This window comes from Daldinia decipiens (genome assembly GCF_022478715.1).
Source record: "Daldinia decipiens strain CBS 113046 unplaced genomic scaffold F4813scaffold_57, whole genome shotgun sequence".
Lineage (NCBI taxonomy): Eukaryota > Fungi > Ascomycota > Sordariomycetes > Xylariales > Hypoxylaceae > Daldinia > Daldinia decipiens.
Genome location: NW_026054600.1, coordinates 107,026 through 123,548, shown reverse-complemented (window position 1 = coordinate 123,548; position 16,523 = coordinate 107,026). Strand labels below are relative to the sequence as shown.

Below are 16,523 nucleotides of genomic sequence, written 5' to 3'. Positions count from 1 at the left end.
ATTGAGATATACGTAATTAATTAATTAGAAATGATATATTAAATATCGAGGATTGTTTTGGAAGTATCAGTAAATTCATTAGGTCATGTGATAGGTGCCATGATATAATCTCAACGTTCGTTTATGAGATAAAAAGGACTCTTAATACTGCAAGCGAAATAGCGGTTTTCTATATTAGTTATCTCTCCTCTCCCGTAAAGGATCGATTTGTTGAGTTGGCCTCTAAAGCACCACGTGATCATCTCTTGGTGAATCGAACTGTGTCGATTTATGATGTTACAAGGTTATTTCAGTATTTTTGTATTGGGACTTGTATGATCTCTGAAATGTTTCACTGGGGAATGGTATAATTGTTTTAGCACATACTCATTATCAAAATATCTAGCCATGCCCCTGTGCTTGCTAACAGAGCTCATTCGCCTTGTCCTCTGCCTTGCCATATTACATAGGTGGATTATCGTCAAGTCCCTCATCGATTCCATATATCCACAGAGTGTATGGCACTGTGGGCAAACCTCTGTAGCTTAAAATAGGGGCATTTTAGAGAGATTTATATCAAAGAATCATTAACACATGAACCAATAACTGGAAGATAACTTGTCTTGTTTAGACTTTCTCACTGGCAAGTAGAGACTAGACGCGGGCAAAGCATCCCTTGGGTACCCACGTATCAAATATATAACCATATTGTAGACTTTTGTTAAATACATCAGTGGTATGATATAGTTCTTCAAGCCCCCCTGTAGTTCTTGCATTATTTCCAACTTGAAGATACGGATTTCCTAGCATTGGAATCGCTGTTGTTTTACCCAGTCGCACATCACCTGGCCGACACAACCGCAACACTTGCACGCCTATGCCATCTCATTAGCAGACTACACAGAAATTAGGTTTCTTTGCGCGACTTACCTTTTTGGCTCGTTCGTCATTATTCGTCCCGCCGATACATGATAGTGTTTGGTTATTCCTAAACCGGAATTGATTGTAGCAGGCATTGGCGTTGATGACATCGGCGCAATCATCTGTTGCTGCAAGCTCCCGAGTACATTCAGGGACTTGCTGGCCCAGAATAAAGGAGAACCAAAATGATATGAGTGCGAAGGAGACTTTCATCGTGAATATCGTGAGGTTATTCTTTCTCAAAATGATTATTTATATCTGGAAACAGAATTTAAGGCTGCCTGACGAATTTGTTTACAGGTACGAGTTGAGAGCATTCTACGAATGGGCTTGATAGCATCAGAGCAGATATACTAGCTGAGCTCTTGGATAGTATTTAACACCATGTAAAGTCTCGGTGTAGTTTAATTATTACTTTAGCCGGAGATGCTGGTTATTATTGGATACAGCGCCGAGCTTCATGAGATAGGAGATAACTAATACTTGATCGTCCGTCGTTATTAGCCAGGAATAGTAACTTCTTGATATTACGTGACAACTGTAGTGCGGGGACTGTAAAGAAAGGGGGGCGGGATTAATGATTCCGGTCTAATAAAAAACATCCCAACACATGGGTCTGCTGTAATCTGGGCAATATTTATTTCTAATTTTGAAGTTTCATTGCATTCTTATCCTTGGGCTAGCGTTCTTGTCGGCACATATATGTTTCTAATGTAAAAGAACTGGTGTGGCCTTAATAAATCTTACCAAACATAGTGATGGAGTTATACATATATTACCCTCGTCTCCGGTAGAGCACATGATGGTATGCAGTGAGGAATAGGGCCTAGAAATATCATTTACCGAGTAGACATCAGAATTAACTTTAAGAATACGTCACAAGTAGTAAATGACTGGACAAGGCTGCCTGCCGTCTGCCTACCGAAGCTCTGAACAGTATTAACCCATACTCAAGTCCCGAACCAGCAACCCTTCTCCACATTAACCGGAATCAAAGTTAGACGGGTTCGCCTATTGAAATGCTCTCCGATATTAATGAGTAATATCCTCCGAGACCGAAAATTAAGCTGCGTTTTCTGTTGGGCGTGGGCGAGACGGCAGTGGTTTACGGAATAGCAGGCGATCGCCATGGTTGAGACCATAACTACCCTATTACCTGTCCCCTTCTAACTTCGATTCTGGCTCTAGATCCAGTGCTGTCCCGGAATCAACAACTCGAGAAGCATGATCAAGATGCAGCTTAACATTTTCGCCGCTGCTTTAGGGCTGTTTGCGCCTGCGAGCGCACTGCTTCGATTCGGCTGCTCGGGTTTGACCGTCCAGCGCCTAGATCCCTTGGTCAACCCAGGCATGAATCCATCTGCTCATCTCCACCAGATTATTGGAGGCGTATGTTTATATTTATCGAATTTGAGATTTTATATCAGTGGCTAATGGCATAAAGGATTCTTTCAATGCATCGATGCCTCCTGAGACGCATGATCTTGCCGCGCTTTCGACATGTACCACTTGCCAATTCACAGAAGATCTCTCCAACTACTGGACCGCTGTCATCTTCTACCGTGGCAAGAATGGCACTTTCAAGAGGGTCCCGCAGATGGCCCAGGCAGGCATGGAAGGCACTCAGGGCGGCATGGTGAGCACGGATCGAGCGTAATGGTTCTATAATAACTGTCTAACTCACTACAAAGGTTGTTTACTACATGACTGATGCCCTATTCGACACTGCTCAAAAGTCTACTGTCACGGCTTTTAAGCCTGGCTTCCGCATGCTTGTTGGCGACTCAACTTTCCGTGACCGCGAGGAAGCCAGGAAGTGGCGCCAGTTAACTTACATCTGTATGGAGAATCAGGGTACCCGTGCTCCGGAGAGCATCGGTTTCCCTACGAAGCCTTGTCCTGGGGGTATAATGGCAAATCATCGCTTCCCTACGTGAGTATCTCACACGTGTGTATGTTGAAATGATCTGACGCAGTGTAGTTGCTGGGACGGCAAGAACTTAGATTCTCCTAACCACCAAGACCATGTAGCGTACCCTGAGAGTGGTACTTTCGAATCGGGTGGCCCGTGTCCTTCTACGCATCCGGTCAGGCTTCCTCAAATACTTCTCGAGACAGTCTGGGACACCAGGGCTTTCAACGACCCAGCAGACTTTGCCGACGGCAAGCAGCCCTTCGTCTGGTCGACAGGCGACGCCACTGGCTATAGCAGTCATGCCGACTACATGTTTGGCTGGAAAGATGATTCCCTCCAAAAGGCCATGGATGGACACACGTACGTCTCTGCTCCGATGCTTAAGACACAAAGTATTTCCCAGCAGAACAAATGCAAAGTTCCCGATATGGTAGGAGAAGATATCGATAGCTGTAAGTAACGCAATATGCTTGTTTTCAAGAATTAAGTTTTGGTGTCTAATATTTCATATGTAGGGTTGACCAACCTACCTGGTGCAAATCCTGTCGTGTAGGAAACGATTCTCAGGATAGCCACGGGGTACGGGGTACGGGATACGGGCTACGGACAGCTTTGCGCGTCACCCACCTACCAATTAATTCAATTAATGTTCTTATCAATCTACTAAATTCTCGAATCTTTTTTTTTTTGGTCGACTTATCAATTATGACGCGCTCTTAAGGTTGCTTAGCTTGATGTATTCCAATTGGAAAATGCCCGTATGTATGTAAGTACCTGCGCACGTACCTCGAGGAACAATGCAGACTGATTATGTAAAATGTATGCTTTCTTATTGGTTCAATTTTCACTTTTACACATCCTCAATCTCATATGTATTATCTCTTCGTAAATCAGAAGGACCCATTGTTCAGAAATCAACAACAGCATATTAAGCATGATAAGATAATCAAATACGAGGAAAAGCTAGCTGAATTATTTACATCACAGTGAAAATATACAGGGAACCATAGTCACAACATTGTGTAATAATGGCAAGAACCACAAAGCAGGTACGTTGGAAGCCTCTAACCTAGGTAGATACATACTTCTAGGTTAGATGACTAGAGGATCGAAAAAAACATATAATCCTGAACTATTTAAATGTGCTTATGGTATTAGTCTAATTTACTAGTGTCTTGTTAGAACTCCTTAATCATACATGTAGGCTTTTGAATATCAAATTGCCATAGTTAACGGTGCCATTGTACAGCTCAGTACCTAATGCAGTGTCATAGGAATCTATTACCGTACAATGTACCTAAATGTGTGAAGTTGATATAATATATTTTTTCTTAAGAGGTATCTATTAACTAGGCTAACTAGCTGCTTTGTATTATTTATCTTAGGTACTATTCAACTTTTTATTTCTTATGAGGGTGTGGTTTAGAACATAGCAAAAATAATTAAGTCCGTCAAGATCGCCACCTGACAACTTCATACCTTACGATAGCTAACAAAGGGTTCCAACTTCGAGCCTCTTCCCTCCTCACTACTAACCTAAAGCAGTAGTTATGGTACCTACTCCAGGATCATGCAATTCCCTGTAGTCCCAAAATTCCCCTTATATTATTTATTTTTCTAGGTTACAGTACTATTTTGCTCTCATGATTTCCCAGGTACCAACTTATCATCTTCTAGAAACGTAGTTGCCTGATCTCTCTCGTGCCTTCCTCATCTACCTAACCTACATGTATGTACCTACCTATGTAGTTTACAATGTTTCTGTATCAAATCAGTACATACACAAGCACAGGCCACATTATCTTTCAGCGCAAGAGATACCTGTAAAGACAACCTAGATCACCTTTTACTTCTGTAGTCTTTCTACCTCAGGTACATAACTACATAGAGTTACGTAAATTTAGGTACATAAATGCAAGTAATACGTGTATGTATCATGGTTGATGTAGGATCAATTGGAAACAACGACGTTGATTAGGAAGGCACCTTACCTTACGCACCAGACTACCTGATGCATTTTGCCCAATCAAAATATTGGCAATCACTACATGTATGTGTTGAATCTAGCAGTCACCGTCCATATAACGTAACGTCCTCCTCCCTCGCACTACAACAACTTTTATATCCCAGCCTCTACCCCTTCTTCACCTTATACCAGGTCGTGCAACCTATCAAACAACACAGATCAACTAGGGCAGATGTCTACACATCCAACGGCCTGATCTTCCTCCTCAAGTTACACAAGATTGATCTAGGAGTCAACGCCTTCTTCAAACTTCCTGCGGAAAGAGTTCATAACAACCAAAGTAAGTAACCACTTAACATCGTTGGATTTCTTTCTACTCTTCTTCTTTGAGATACCTCAATTCCTGGTATCTTAGTTCACCAGAGCACAATATCACCTCCTCCTCCTCCTCCAACTCCTCCGAAAAAATCATTCCCACTCTCCTAATTTTACCCTATCCTCTCTCATTTTACTTCCCGCCCTATTATCATCTATCTGCCTTATATGGAAAACATTCTATTCCGAGTTGCAATCACGAAATTTGGTCACATATCACCACACTTCCATATTCCAGCCATACTCTAACAAGCAGCTATTTGCAATATTAGGCCCCTATATCCTCATTTGATTCTCACAACGCCCCGGATTAGTGTGACATCCCAATCTTGCCTTGGCCACATCACCCTAATTCATCCAACATCTCCTTCGTTCATTTGAGTGACGGCTTTTTTACTACCTACCCAACGTCTCCCTACATATCCCGGGCGGCCATAATTCGGTCGGAGGTCATATCATTGGAGACTTGAATTGCTCTACGCCATCTACGAGCGATAGAAAAGTTGGGTAGATCACTGATAATTAACTCAGCAGTCTTGACTCCTCAACCAGGGAATCGACCCCTCTAGTTAAGATATAGGACGACGACTCAACCGCCAAATAGATCCGAATCCTCCTTCTTGACCAAGGTCTTGGCATCTAGATTCTGCATACCCACCCTGAGACACAATACAACCCCAGTAGTTTGACGCAACTACTGATCGATCTATCTCAAGATCAACTAATAGTAACCGGGAAAACTAATATTTAGTGTTATTGACGGTCCCATTTCACGAACTCTCGATACTTATTACCGTGATTACGGATCCCCCAAGGCTATTAGCAAAGGCTCAATAGGAAGATTCATTGAATCCTTTTCCCTTGCAGACGCATTGGGCTGGTATTTCGTCTGATCTCTATTGGCCGCTTCAAGTTAGATATCGACTCGTGTTTAATGCAGACAGGGCCTTTTAGGTATGTAGAACTTCTAAGTTCTTCCCCATATCCAAACTTTGAGGAATTGCTCCTCAGGAAATCCAACCGCTTCATATCGCTTGTGAATTTGACCTCTAGGACTTGGGGTACTCCTTGTTTAGGTTTCGTCATCTCCCTTGGTCTGGTCCGTTCTTTTCTTAGGCACTGCCTTTTGACCTTGACAGACTATGTTCTCCGTTTTCCGTCCAGCATGTTGTCAGTTTACCTGAAAATGATACGAATATATATGGTGTTTGCAGTGGCGTCTGGGTTATTCCCCGGTACACGATATGGCCTCAAAGCTACTTCTGATGACATTATTTTATCACCTTAGTGTTCATCAAACATAAAGGCAACGGCTAAACTCTATTGTAAGAGCCAAATTGCTGACTTGTTCGTCTACAGGAAATGGCATCCTACTCGCGTCAAGTCTACGTTGCTGAAGACCCTGGTGGAGTTCTTTGCGATATTGAAGTCGACGAAGAAGCAATGATGTCACCGCATCGAATCGATCAAGGAGGCATCCCGCTCGTCTGCTACGCTTGCGAAAAGATTCCAACCTTCTCTGACCTTTCTCATCTGATCACCCATGTCAGCTCAAAGGCCCACCTACTAGAGCTTTACAACCTACGCATCAAGAGTTATGGCAATGAAGCATGCGCTGCTCAAGCTCGCAAGTTCGAAATCTGGAACCAGACATACAACATTGACCAGTTAGTTCGGCAGCGTATGGAGGCAAGGGACGAAAAAGGTATCCAGCCACAGCGACGTGGCCGTCGCGGTAATGCGGTAAGTCTTACTTTGACTTAATTGTGAATTAATGTTCTAACGTATTATATGCTATAGAACTCCCGTGGCCGCAGTCGCAAAGTTCCTGATCTTACGGATATTAAACACGAGCCAGATGGTGACATGAGCTTTGGAGATGGCTATGAAGACCTACAAGGTTCTTCAATTCATTCTTGGCAAACTAACCTTAACCCGCTGATGCCCCAAGAGGGTGATCTCGATCTGATACCACAGGGAAACTTCGAGGACTGGGGAGACGAAGAAGATCTCGTAAAATATGAGTCTTCGGAGGCTGAAAGTTCCTACCCATCGGAGAACCTCACTGAGGTCACAGAAGTTAATGAGAACGATACGGGTAGTCTTAGTCTCAAGGGTGTGGTATATCCTGGCATGGGTCTCTTTGATGCCGCTAAGGAGGAACAACGGCGTAAGAGAAACCAGCGTAAGCCTCCCGCTGTTCTTTTGCAACTGGAAATCAACTCGACAATGGTCACAACGCAAGAAGATGTATATGATTTAAATCTCGAGTACCAACGATCTAGGGATGTTTATGATGATCCATCCATCGATGGGAGCGAGGTAAGTGGAGAGGAAATCACAGCTTGGTATAGCAAACTCGCTAACATGTAGCTCGAGGACGAGGACGATGTAGAGAGAAAGCCTAGACGCCGAGGCACCCAAACTCATGCAACGTTGGTTTCCAAGAGGGCAAAACAACGTACTTCATCTCGTGATATTCGCACCACACGTACTACTCGAGCAGCGGCACAGGCTGCACAACGGTTCACATCGACAGAAGACTTCATTTCGCCAGCGCACAGTCGAACTTTGAACGCCGGGGGGAGGATTGCGAGATCTGCTTCAAACTGCGGTTCAGTGTCACAGGCCCAGCTACCCCTTCATAATCATGGGTTTCAGGGAGAAAGTAGCCTAATCCATGATCCTTTAGCTATGGACAATGACTTAGGTTGGGTGCAACCCCCTGAATTTGCCGGTGACACTCCGGCTGACATTGAAGAGCAGATGTTGCCGATACCCCCCCTGGTAGACGAAGGCGACAGTGAGTCATTAATAATGTCCCAATTCGCGTATAATGGGCTCACATACATTGACAGTCAAGACCGTCTACCCGGCCTTGCCTTACGACCAGGCAACCCGAATCTGTCATTCGCGTCTCCAAGCCCTAGTCTCAAACGATCTTCATCTCATTTTCTCGGAAAGGAGAATGATAGCTTAGCACGAAAACCGCCGGTCGCATCCTCGAACCCCTATTTACGGTCTATGAATTCTACCCATAATGAGAATTATAACCCGCTTTATGTCCAGCCTCAAGACGGACTTGCGTTTCGCATGTACGATACGTATGAAGAGGACGTAAAGCCGGTAACAGGTTTCCATCCTGTCAATGGCCACGACGGGTTCAACTCTTTACAGATGCAGGCTCATCATAGTGCAACGTATGCCCCCAACCAGACCGGTTCTGGTGATTTCGATATTTAGAATATTGCAATTATTTGGTACGACCTACACGTCTCGAGTCGTCGGCTAGGGAATGCCACTTATGTTCTCTTCTTAAACGAATTAAGCAGCATATCATCACTGGCCTTGAACACATCATGCTCTAACTTTCGAAAGTGGAAAAGTTCGTAATCTCAAGGTAGTAAAAGCACTGGTACGTTCCCTCTTTTTGACAAGGACTAGTACTATTACAGGTACTCATGACATTTTATGAGTTCGTGATCCTAACCGCAATCATAGGCAAATCATATTGGTGTGTATACTATTACTATCGCATTTTTGCAACTCGATTGGACGTCTGATCGACCCATAATTGGCCGTTTGACTGTTTCTTTTAACGCCGTCGGTGCACATACTCGGCCCTGAACACCTTGTTAGACTGTCATTTCTCCCTTCACCACCCCAACTTGCAGGACAATGGGCTTCGGCTATCTCATTCGCTACCTTTAACCTACTGCCTGTCATGGATGAGTTACATTCGAGAGTGAAGAATTCCCGCCCTAGGTATGGTGGGCTCATCCCAGTATCAGGGCAAACTTAGGTATCGACCAAGGCATCGTAGGGCCGCGGGATTAGGTTCATGAGCTGGAAACAAGAGACTTTAAATTATTCGATGATGAATCACGACTATATTAGGTCTAAAGGGTAGACTATCTTAACGATTTTGGCGATGAACTCACATATTTATTATTAGTACGGGTTTGTTGTACATTAAGTGATAGCTGTTATTTAGACTACCACACGTTCTATTAGATAAATTGCAATGAATCCCGCCAAGATGAACTGACAGACTCTGAGAGCATATACATCATTGAGGGATCTCTAGAGTTGCTCAATGCTCGATACAAGATGATCTAACTGATCAGGCCCATTCCCCAACACATCAGCCAAGAGCCTTGTCGCGCCATTCAGCCTACGTATTTTAATCATTTCCTCGAGTTCCCTAGACTTTTTTGCTGCCACATCTAACACTTTCCGCGGAATGCGTGCCAATCTCGCTACGTTTAGACCGTAGGACCTGTGAGCCATACCCTCACCCACCTCGTATAGGAATGTGATATCCTCCTCTTCTCCATCTTCATCTTCGTTGTTGCCTTCAGCTCGCACTTCTTCGCCATTACCGCCACGCTTGGTGGCAGTAAAGCGCATGTGGACGTTCTTGCAGCGGCCGTCGAGGCCGTCGGCGACGCGGGCGAGGTTCTGATAGTGGGTGATGAAAAGGGTGAGGCAGCGGATATCTTGCACGACATGGGCGAGAACGGCGTGGGCGATGGCGGCGCCGTCGTGGGTGCTGGTGCCGCGGCCGAGCTCGTCGAGAACGACTAGGGAGCGCGGGGTGGCGGCACGGAGGATGCGGGCTGTTTCGGAGACTTCGACCATGAAGGTGGATTCGCCGGCGAATAGGTTGTCGCGAGCGCCCATGCGCGTGTAGATTGCGTCGGCGAGGGTTAGAGTCAAAGATGAGGCGGGCACGAAGGACCCTATTTGTGCTAGGAGTACGAGGAGCGCGACGGCGCGGACGAAGGAGGATTTACCGCCCATGTTGGGCCCTGTGATTAGGTGCGCGAGGGGTGTTGGGGAAGATAGGGTGGTGCTGAAGGGGATGTAAGACGTCGTTAGGGTCTGCTCTGCGATAGGGTGTCGGCCTTCGCTGATGGAAATGGTTGGGGGCGAGTCGGATGGGAGAAACGTGGGCTTAGAGTAGCCGGGGAGGGCGGCGACCTTGGAGAGGGAGAGGAGGCAGTCGAGAGTGGCGAGGGAGGAGACGGCGTCGCGGAGTGGTTGGTAGTCTGATGCGATGGCTTCAAGTAAAGAGGTGAAAGCTACGTCACAGGCGGCTGACAGAGCCTCCTTGTGTTGGTCACGCTCTGAGATGAGGCGGACGACTTCTGGTGTGTGGAAACGCGAGAGCTTCTTCGTGCCGCTAATCTTAAGCCAGGAGGCGGGGACGCGCTTAAGGTCGCCATTCGGTACCTCAATAAGGTACTCAATGCCAGCGACGGTAATGTAGGGTACGGGGGACTTCTTGCCAAGAGTCGAAGCAGCTACATTGCGGTGGGCATCCAACTCCTGCTCGACAAACGCGATGCCTAGTTTGTGCTCGGTGATAGCGTCCGTTTCTTCGCTCTCGCGGAAGAATGCGTATTTATCGTCCCGGCGCGCAGCCTCGGCATTGATGCGATCGAGATACGACAAGATGGTGGGTAGTATGAGCGGCAGTGAGGAGATGGCGGAGCTAATTGCTTCTGCTGTGAAGTCCGTGTCTTCAGATGACTTCACCTGCGCGAATTCCATTGCTATCCTTTGAAGTGTTTGAAGGACCGCTAGGAGCTCACGGCGACTACACTTTCCATAGTATATACGGATTAGACTCCGCTCGAGGTCCGTCTTGATACTCTTGAGCAAACGCTCTAGTTGGTCGACCTTGGCGGTTGAGGCGTTCTCGAGTAGCTCCTCGATAGCGGTTACCCTTTCTTCAAGACGCTCCTTGTCCAAAAGGGGTCGACCAATCCACTTGCGAAGTAGCCTCTGTCCAAAGCGAGTCAACGTCTTATCAAGGGCCCAGAAAAGACTGCCCTTTTCGGTGTGGTCGGTTTGATTGCGATACACCTCAAGGCTCTCCAAGGTCGTGCCGTTGATTAACATATGCTGACGAGCAGTGAAGGACTGGAAATATTTGGTTAAATCGAATATATGCTCGAGACCGTACTCTTTCAAATGGTTAATCATAGAAGATAAGCAGATGGTGACGGGCTCTGGTAGTTTGAGGACCTTGTCAAGAAGTGCGCTAGCCTGCTCATTATTGCCTTCAGAGGCCTCCTTTAGTTTAGCAGAGTAGAACTGAGCGACATGCGAGTAAGCTTCGGCGGCAATTGTCTTGGACTTGGGAATCCTTTCAATTCTGCTTCGATCGCCAAACACGTTGGTGGCGCTGCCCGATAAATGCTGAAGGAGCTTGTCCGTAGCTTTGGAGAGGTCGCCAACAATGAGAAATTCGCACGGTGAAATATGCAAGAGCCTCGTTTCGATTTCGCTTCTCATGAAGCCGTCTTCGAAGTTATCATATACGATATCGCCGGTTGCGGGCTGTACTGCGATGATACCAACATCGACCTTCTCGTCGGTACCCCATCCTTTGGCTTTCGTCTCCGTGATACAGAGGAGATATCCACCTGCTGGAGCTCCTGAGTTATCCCTCTGGTCCAGCTCCCCAATCTCGTCAACGTAGGTTCCCTTGGTGTAGACATTGGTGAGCTTTCTCGTGAAAGGCGCATTGCGGTTATCGCCGGCCTTCTTCAACGCTGCAGTCTCGATTTGGCGAACAACACCAACTTTGTGGCCAGCAGCGACCAACCGTTTAGCGTGTACCGGTAGTCGGTGCACGGGAATACTTGCGGACGCGAATCTGTCCAGATGTGCTTCGGACGGGTGCTCGTCGTATCTGAACTTGCCAGGTATACAGACTATGCTAAGCTCCTTGGCAGCAATACGGGCATCCTCGCCGAAGAACTTGAATTTATATCCCACCTCAACAATCAATATGGTGTCCATGTGTTTTCTCTTGATGTCCAGAAACTGTATCTCCATTGGTGTGAGTTTCCCCGTCTTAGCTCCCTTCTTCTTACCTTTGGTGGGTGGCGGCGGGGGTTCTTCCTCTTCGCCATCTTCTGCGTCCTCGGCCGCAGCTTGGGTTTCGTCATCTCCCTGCTCAGTTGCACGTCTGCCGTATGCCATACTATCCGGACGTCCGAGCTTCTGTACAAATTTACGGTGAAGCTCTTCTTTTTTCCGCTTCTCAGAAGCATCTTCTTCTTCATCCTCTTCAATTGCATCTTCTCGCGAGGTTGAGCCGTTGTATATATAGCGTTCCGTACGAGTACCTGGTCTGCTTAGGGCTAAGGTAGGGGATCTAACAGTTGTGTTTTCTAACTCGTCATTCTCATTTTCTACATCAGCGGCTTTCGACTTTTTCTTAGGGTGTGTATTATTCCCATTATCAGTATCTTCTCGGAGCGGTCTCTTTCGGGAGCTATCAGGGGTATTGTTGGGGCTCTCAGCATCCTGAGTCTGGGGCTTTCGGAGCGATGTAGTTAGACCATTAACGGTCCTCGGGGTGAAAAAGTTAGTAAGAGATTGCTGCTTTTTCCCTTTGGGTTGGCTGGCCATTCTGAAGATAGTAGCAACTAATGTCGTTAGTAATGCAGATTGCCAATGGTGGTTTCAATTCTGGAGACAAGTCGTCATAAAGTCAAGGACGGAACGCGTCTAAGAATCAGTAAACGCGTTAAGTGTCCAGCACAGACCAGCTTCTAAACTTGCAGCTTCAGGGGAACTCCTAGGTACAGCTGTCCTAGGTATTGTACCTAGCCAATCTCCACTAAGCCACAGGATAGGTACTATGTACATCTGTGCCCCGTACCGCTACGTACCGCTACCTAGGGGAAGACTACATGTACCTAGGTACATAGTACAACCACAACCTCTCTACTACAACTTCTTCACATAATCACTCAGCACCCAGGTTTTCATATTGCCATTGACATGAAAGATATGAAATTATTCTATGTAACCTATATGTATCCTCTTCAGACGTCTATCCTATCCAATCTATTCTATTTTGTTAAGAACCAGTTTTCCGAGATGCCGCCAATTCGATCCAATTCCAATGGTTATGTTCTGCTAAACTCTTCTATAGTTCAGCTTCGTTACCGTTGAACGCGATCAAGTTGGGACTTCCATTTGCATTCTGCACCTTGTCTCGTGTTCCGAGGTCAGTCAGGCGACTAGTGACCTTTTGAACACCTGAAATTGACTCTCGCGACATCAAGTACGTCGCAAGTCCGGCAACGTGAGGGCAAGCCATGCTGGTTCCGCTCATGGTAACATAATCCGAGTCGCTGTCCATCCAAGCTGAATAAATGTCGCTTCCAGGAGCGAATATATCCACACAACTGCCCCAATTGGACCAGTCTGGTCGATTGTCCGTCTGATCAATAGCTGCTACCGTGATCGCTTCTGGAACTGCTGCCGGACTGTACGTGCATGCGTCGACACCGTAGTTGCTAGCCGCCACTACTAATGTCATGCCAGTTGCAACGGCATTCTTAACAACGTCGTCTAGAGCCTGGAATCTGGGGCCGCCTATCGACATATTGATTACTGATCGGTTAATCTTTCCCTTCGTTTGAGCATCGTTCACGGCTGGTAGAGGTCAGATTCTGTCATTGGTATTCTCTCATCCGTAGCGACTTACCCCAGTCTATTCCAGCAATGATTCCAGACCAGCTTCCAGATGAGTCTTTGTCTAGAACCTTCACTCCGATGAGCATAGTACTATTGTTCACTCCAACCGTGTTGCCGCCGACGGTTGCAGCTGTATGGGTTCCGTGCCCGTTGTCGTCAACATCCTTTGACAAATATTAGCAAATGTTACAGTAAGCTTCGTCAGTACAACTTACCTGAGCCCCGTTGATGAAGTTCTTGCCAAAAGTAGCCCGTCCTCCAAACTCCTAGCTTAAGTCAGTCACCAATGCTCAATATTGCATTGAATGTGGCTTACCTGGTGAGTCACGCGGATTCCGGTGTCTAGTATGTAGGCGTAAGTTGGAGGTTCAGTAGTGCGGGCAACGTCGTCTACATAGGTGGCAACACCGGGGTCCCGATGGGAAATTCGACCCAAACCCCAGGTATCAGCCTGGGGGTCTGATCTAGGAGCATTACGAGCATTGCGGGAGATGGCTGCTTGAGCGGTCACACGGCCATCTCGAGCAACGTATGAAACCTTATACCAGTTAGAATAGCTTCATTGGAGGTGTATAATTGACTCACCAGAGGATCATTACGAATATTGTCCAGAGTTGCATCGTCGCACTCAACGTGGTAGCCATTGAAACCAGGAACCTGATAGGTTTTCACAACTCCCTTCTTGGCACCTTTACTCCGTTGGGAAGAAGTATAATGGATCCGCTGATAGTGTGCTTGAAACGTCTTCGGGGTGGCGCTTTTCATAACTACAATATAGTTATCGTCTATGCCATCTGCAATGTCTCTATGCATGAGGGGCGCCTTGGCTAAAGCAAGAGGCACCAAAGCCGCGAGAAGCAGATGAAAGGTCTTCATCGTGATTCTTTTCGGAGTGGATAAGACGGATATGTACTTCTGAATAAGCTAGACGAACGGCAGCGGGATAAGAATATGATTTATGAGGCTTGGATGGGGTTTGCTGGATCAGCTGGTTAGGAATTATGATAAATAAACTACGCCGTCTTCATTGATTATTATATAGACAGAACGGCTAGGAGAATCTTGGGGTCTCCATTGATTTCATAATATATTCTGTAGCACCATAAATACTTCAAAATGACTCCTCACGCAGTGACTATATTCACTTTCTTGTTCTCGACATCAAATAAGTGTATTTTCTGAGACCTCGATGGTGACTTAGTTGTACCAATAATCATCCTCAGCTCACGGGAAGGGCCGAGACTTCTAACTAAGTGAAATAATCAACTCTGGAAGTATACAATTCACTCGATAGCGTCGATCTGATGGCAAACATCCACCAACGAAGCCTGCTCGTGTGAATATGAGAGCCTTTCTATTCTTCGACATGTCTCACGGATCTGGTCGGAATTATTAAGCTTGTGCTTGCGTGACGGTTGCATCGGAGCTAATTCTAGTCACACAACTAGCAGTGAGGCCGTGATATTAGGTCAACTCGGATCGATAAGGCTCGCAATCGGGAGCTGATCTTGACTGTATCGGCGGCTAGGCCGCGATTTGGGCAGGATATTGCCATCTAGTCACTACTAGCATCCTAGCTCTTGAGGCAAGTCAATTGGAAAGCTTGATCTCATATTACACCATTAAGGGGTAATGCCTAATTGCTAGAAATGACAGGTAAAATTGCGCGCCATCTTTTGGTCTAGTTTTTACAATCACGAACTTTAGATAAATACTAAAGTAACTAATATACTTAGATTTATATTTCAGTCTTATATCATTCGTCGTTTGACTTTAGTCTTTTCGGCTTACCGGCGATGGTCATATGCCTCGCCCAGGGTTAGTTCATGGAATAATCTCGATGAATTGGTAATTAAGTCCTAGCTGACTAGCCAGTATTAAACATGTTGACTTAATGAAGTTATACAAGAAAATCAGCGGAGTATTTTATAGAATATAGGCACGTCCTATGGAACAAATTTATAGTTCCTTGAGTTACCTAACGTCCAAGCGGTGATGGCGAGATCGTTAGTATGTCTAACTATATTTAGTCGCCGACCACTTTCCTGCTTTCCCAAGTTACCAATATTACCTCGTAGGGCCAAGTGTATACAATGTGTGACCATGTGCGACTTGTACCGGAGACATATCTATTTCGTATTCCGGAGAGTACAGAAAGGTTAAAGTGTCTTATCACAGAAAGCTAGCTGAAGAATAGCCCGCAAATAGGGTGATTTCAATATGGAATTTGCTGATACATGTATGGCAATGTAGAAATGGCTGATGCAGGGAATATTTCGAAAGTTGGCTTCTTAGGAGAAAGATGGTTGTTAGTCATATATGAAAGCTGAACTTGTCTGGACTAACACAAAAACGCCGCCAATGATTCATATATCATATTCCTAATATTCATACAGGGGTAATGAGAGAATCGGAAGGGCACTAGGTTAGGTACCTATTATAATTAGGAGGTAGTTTTTGTATTGGCATGCTCATATAGTATCTTTGAGAGATAAAGCCAACATCAGGCATCGATTCGCCTCAGAAACGCTTAGATACATCAATAATACGGAAAGTGGCAGTATTGGCAATGTATCGGTAACAAAAGATGGAAGTGTGTGATGCTTGTGCTCCTTGATCGTAATATCTAACAACTGTGAAAGCAAGGGATACCTGGTTAGTCGAGTCTAGTCAATTGGGTCGATGTAATCGTGTATCTGGCATCTGAGATATTCTCTCTGGATAGCACTAATACACAATACTAACCTAGTAGACTGATGTCTCCACCCATATTGCCTGTTAACTTGGTCACCGGATACCTTAGGTGCCCATGCCTGTCTCGTTGGGGCATGAACTATTTAGAGCTAGGACTCGGCGAGGCCG

The 16,523-nt window shown here is 45.8% G+C and overlaps 5 protein-coding genes across 5 annotated transcripts; 2 read left to right on the top strand and 3 right to left on the bottom strand.

Moving 5' to 3' along the window:
• Positions 1-617: 617 nt before the first annotated feature.
• On the bottom strand, positions 618-1,220 carry F4813DRAFT_288354 (uncharacterized protein). Its single transcript, XM_049240584.1, has 2 exons — positions 910-1,220; positions 618-854 (listed from the first exon to the last, which is right to left on the bottom strand). The coding sequence occupies exons 1-2, from the start codon at positions 1,111-1,113 to the stop codon at positions 783-785; spliced, it is 276 nt and encodes a 91-aa protein (XP_049094868.1). The 5' UTR covers positions 1,114-1,220; the 3' UTR covers positions 618-782.
• Positions 1,221-1,706: 486 nt separating this feature from the next.
• On the top strand, positions 1,707-3,634 carry F4813DRAFT_376564 (uncharacterized protein). Its single transcript, XM_049245143.1, has 5 exons — positions 1,707-2,289; positions 2,345-2,536; positions 2,592-2,833; positions 2,882-3,267; positions 3,331-3,634. The coding sequence occupies exons 1-5, from the start codon at positions 2,125-2,127 to the stop codon at positions 3,366-3,368; spliced, it is 1,023 nt and encodes a 340-aa protein (XP_049094867.1). The 5' UTR covers positions 1,707-2,124; the 3' UTR covers positions 3,369-3,634.
• A 2,884-nt stretch (positions 3,635-6,518) lies between these two features.
• On the top strand, positions 6,519-8,399 carry F4813DRAFT_400539 (uncharacterized protein; the record flags this gene model as incomplete). The annotated part of the gene is made up of 3 exons (XM_049248278.1): positions 6,519-6,899; positions 6,957-7,478; positions 7,530-8,399. 3 exons carry the CDS (start codon positions 6,519-6,521, stop codon positions 8,397-8,399), a joined length of 1,773 nt encoding a protein of 590 aa, XP_049094866.1.
• Positions 8,400-9,085: 686 nt separating this feature from the next.
• Positions 9,086-12,665, bottom strand: F4813DRAFT_376561 (muts domain V-domain-containing protein). The gene has a single exon (XM_049245142.1). It carries the CDS (start codon positions 12,582-12,584, stop codon positions 9,240-9,242), a length of 3,345 nt encoding a protein of 1,114 aa, XP_049094865.1. The 5' UTR covers positions 12,585-12,665; the 3' UTR covers positions 9,086-9,239.
• A 442-nt stretch (positions 12,666-13,107) lies between these two features.
• On the bottom strand, positions 13,108-14,537 carry F4813DRAFT_383682 (subtilisin-like protein; the record flags this gene model as incomplete). Its single annotated transcript, XM_049245971.1, has 5 exons — positions 13,108-13,619; positions 13,672-13,825; positions 13,877-13,927; positions 13,978-14,199; positions 14,247-14,537. The coding sequence occupies 5 exons, from the start codon at positions 14,535-14,537 to the stop codon at positions 13,108-13,110; spliced, it is 1,230 nt and encodes a 409-aa protein (XP_049094864.1).
• Positions 14,538-16,523: the final 1,986 nt, after the last annotated feature.

Coding starts and splice junctions, on each gene's coding strand:
- F4813DRAFT_288354 (XM_049240584.1), bottom strand. CDS start 1,113: ATGAAAGTCTCCTTCGCACTCATATCATTTTGGTTCTCCTTTATTCTG. Junction 855..909: donor ATGACGAACGAGCCAAAAAG/GTAAGTCGCGCA, acceptor GAGATGGCATAG/GCGTGCAAGTGTTGCGGTTG.
- F4813DRAFT_376564 (XM_049245143.1), top strand. CDS start 2,125: ATGATCAAGATGCAGCTTAACATTTTCGCCGCTGCTTTAGGGCTGTTT. Junction 2,537..2,591: donor AAGGCACTCAGGGCGGCATG/GTGAGCACGGAT, acceptor CTCACTACAAAG/GTTGTTTACTACATGACTGA. Junction 2,834..2,881: donor GCAAATCATCGCTTCCCTAC/GTGAGTATCTCA, acceptor GACGCAGTGTAG/TTGCTGGGACGGCAAGAACT.
- F4813DRAFT_376561 (XM_049245142.1), bottom strand. CDS start 12,584: ATGGCCAGCCAACCCAAAGGGAAAAAGCAGCAATCTCTTACTAACTTT.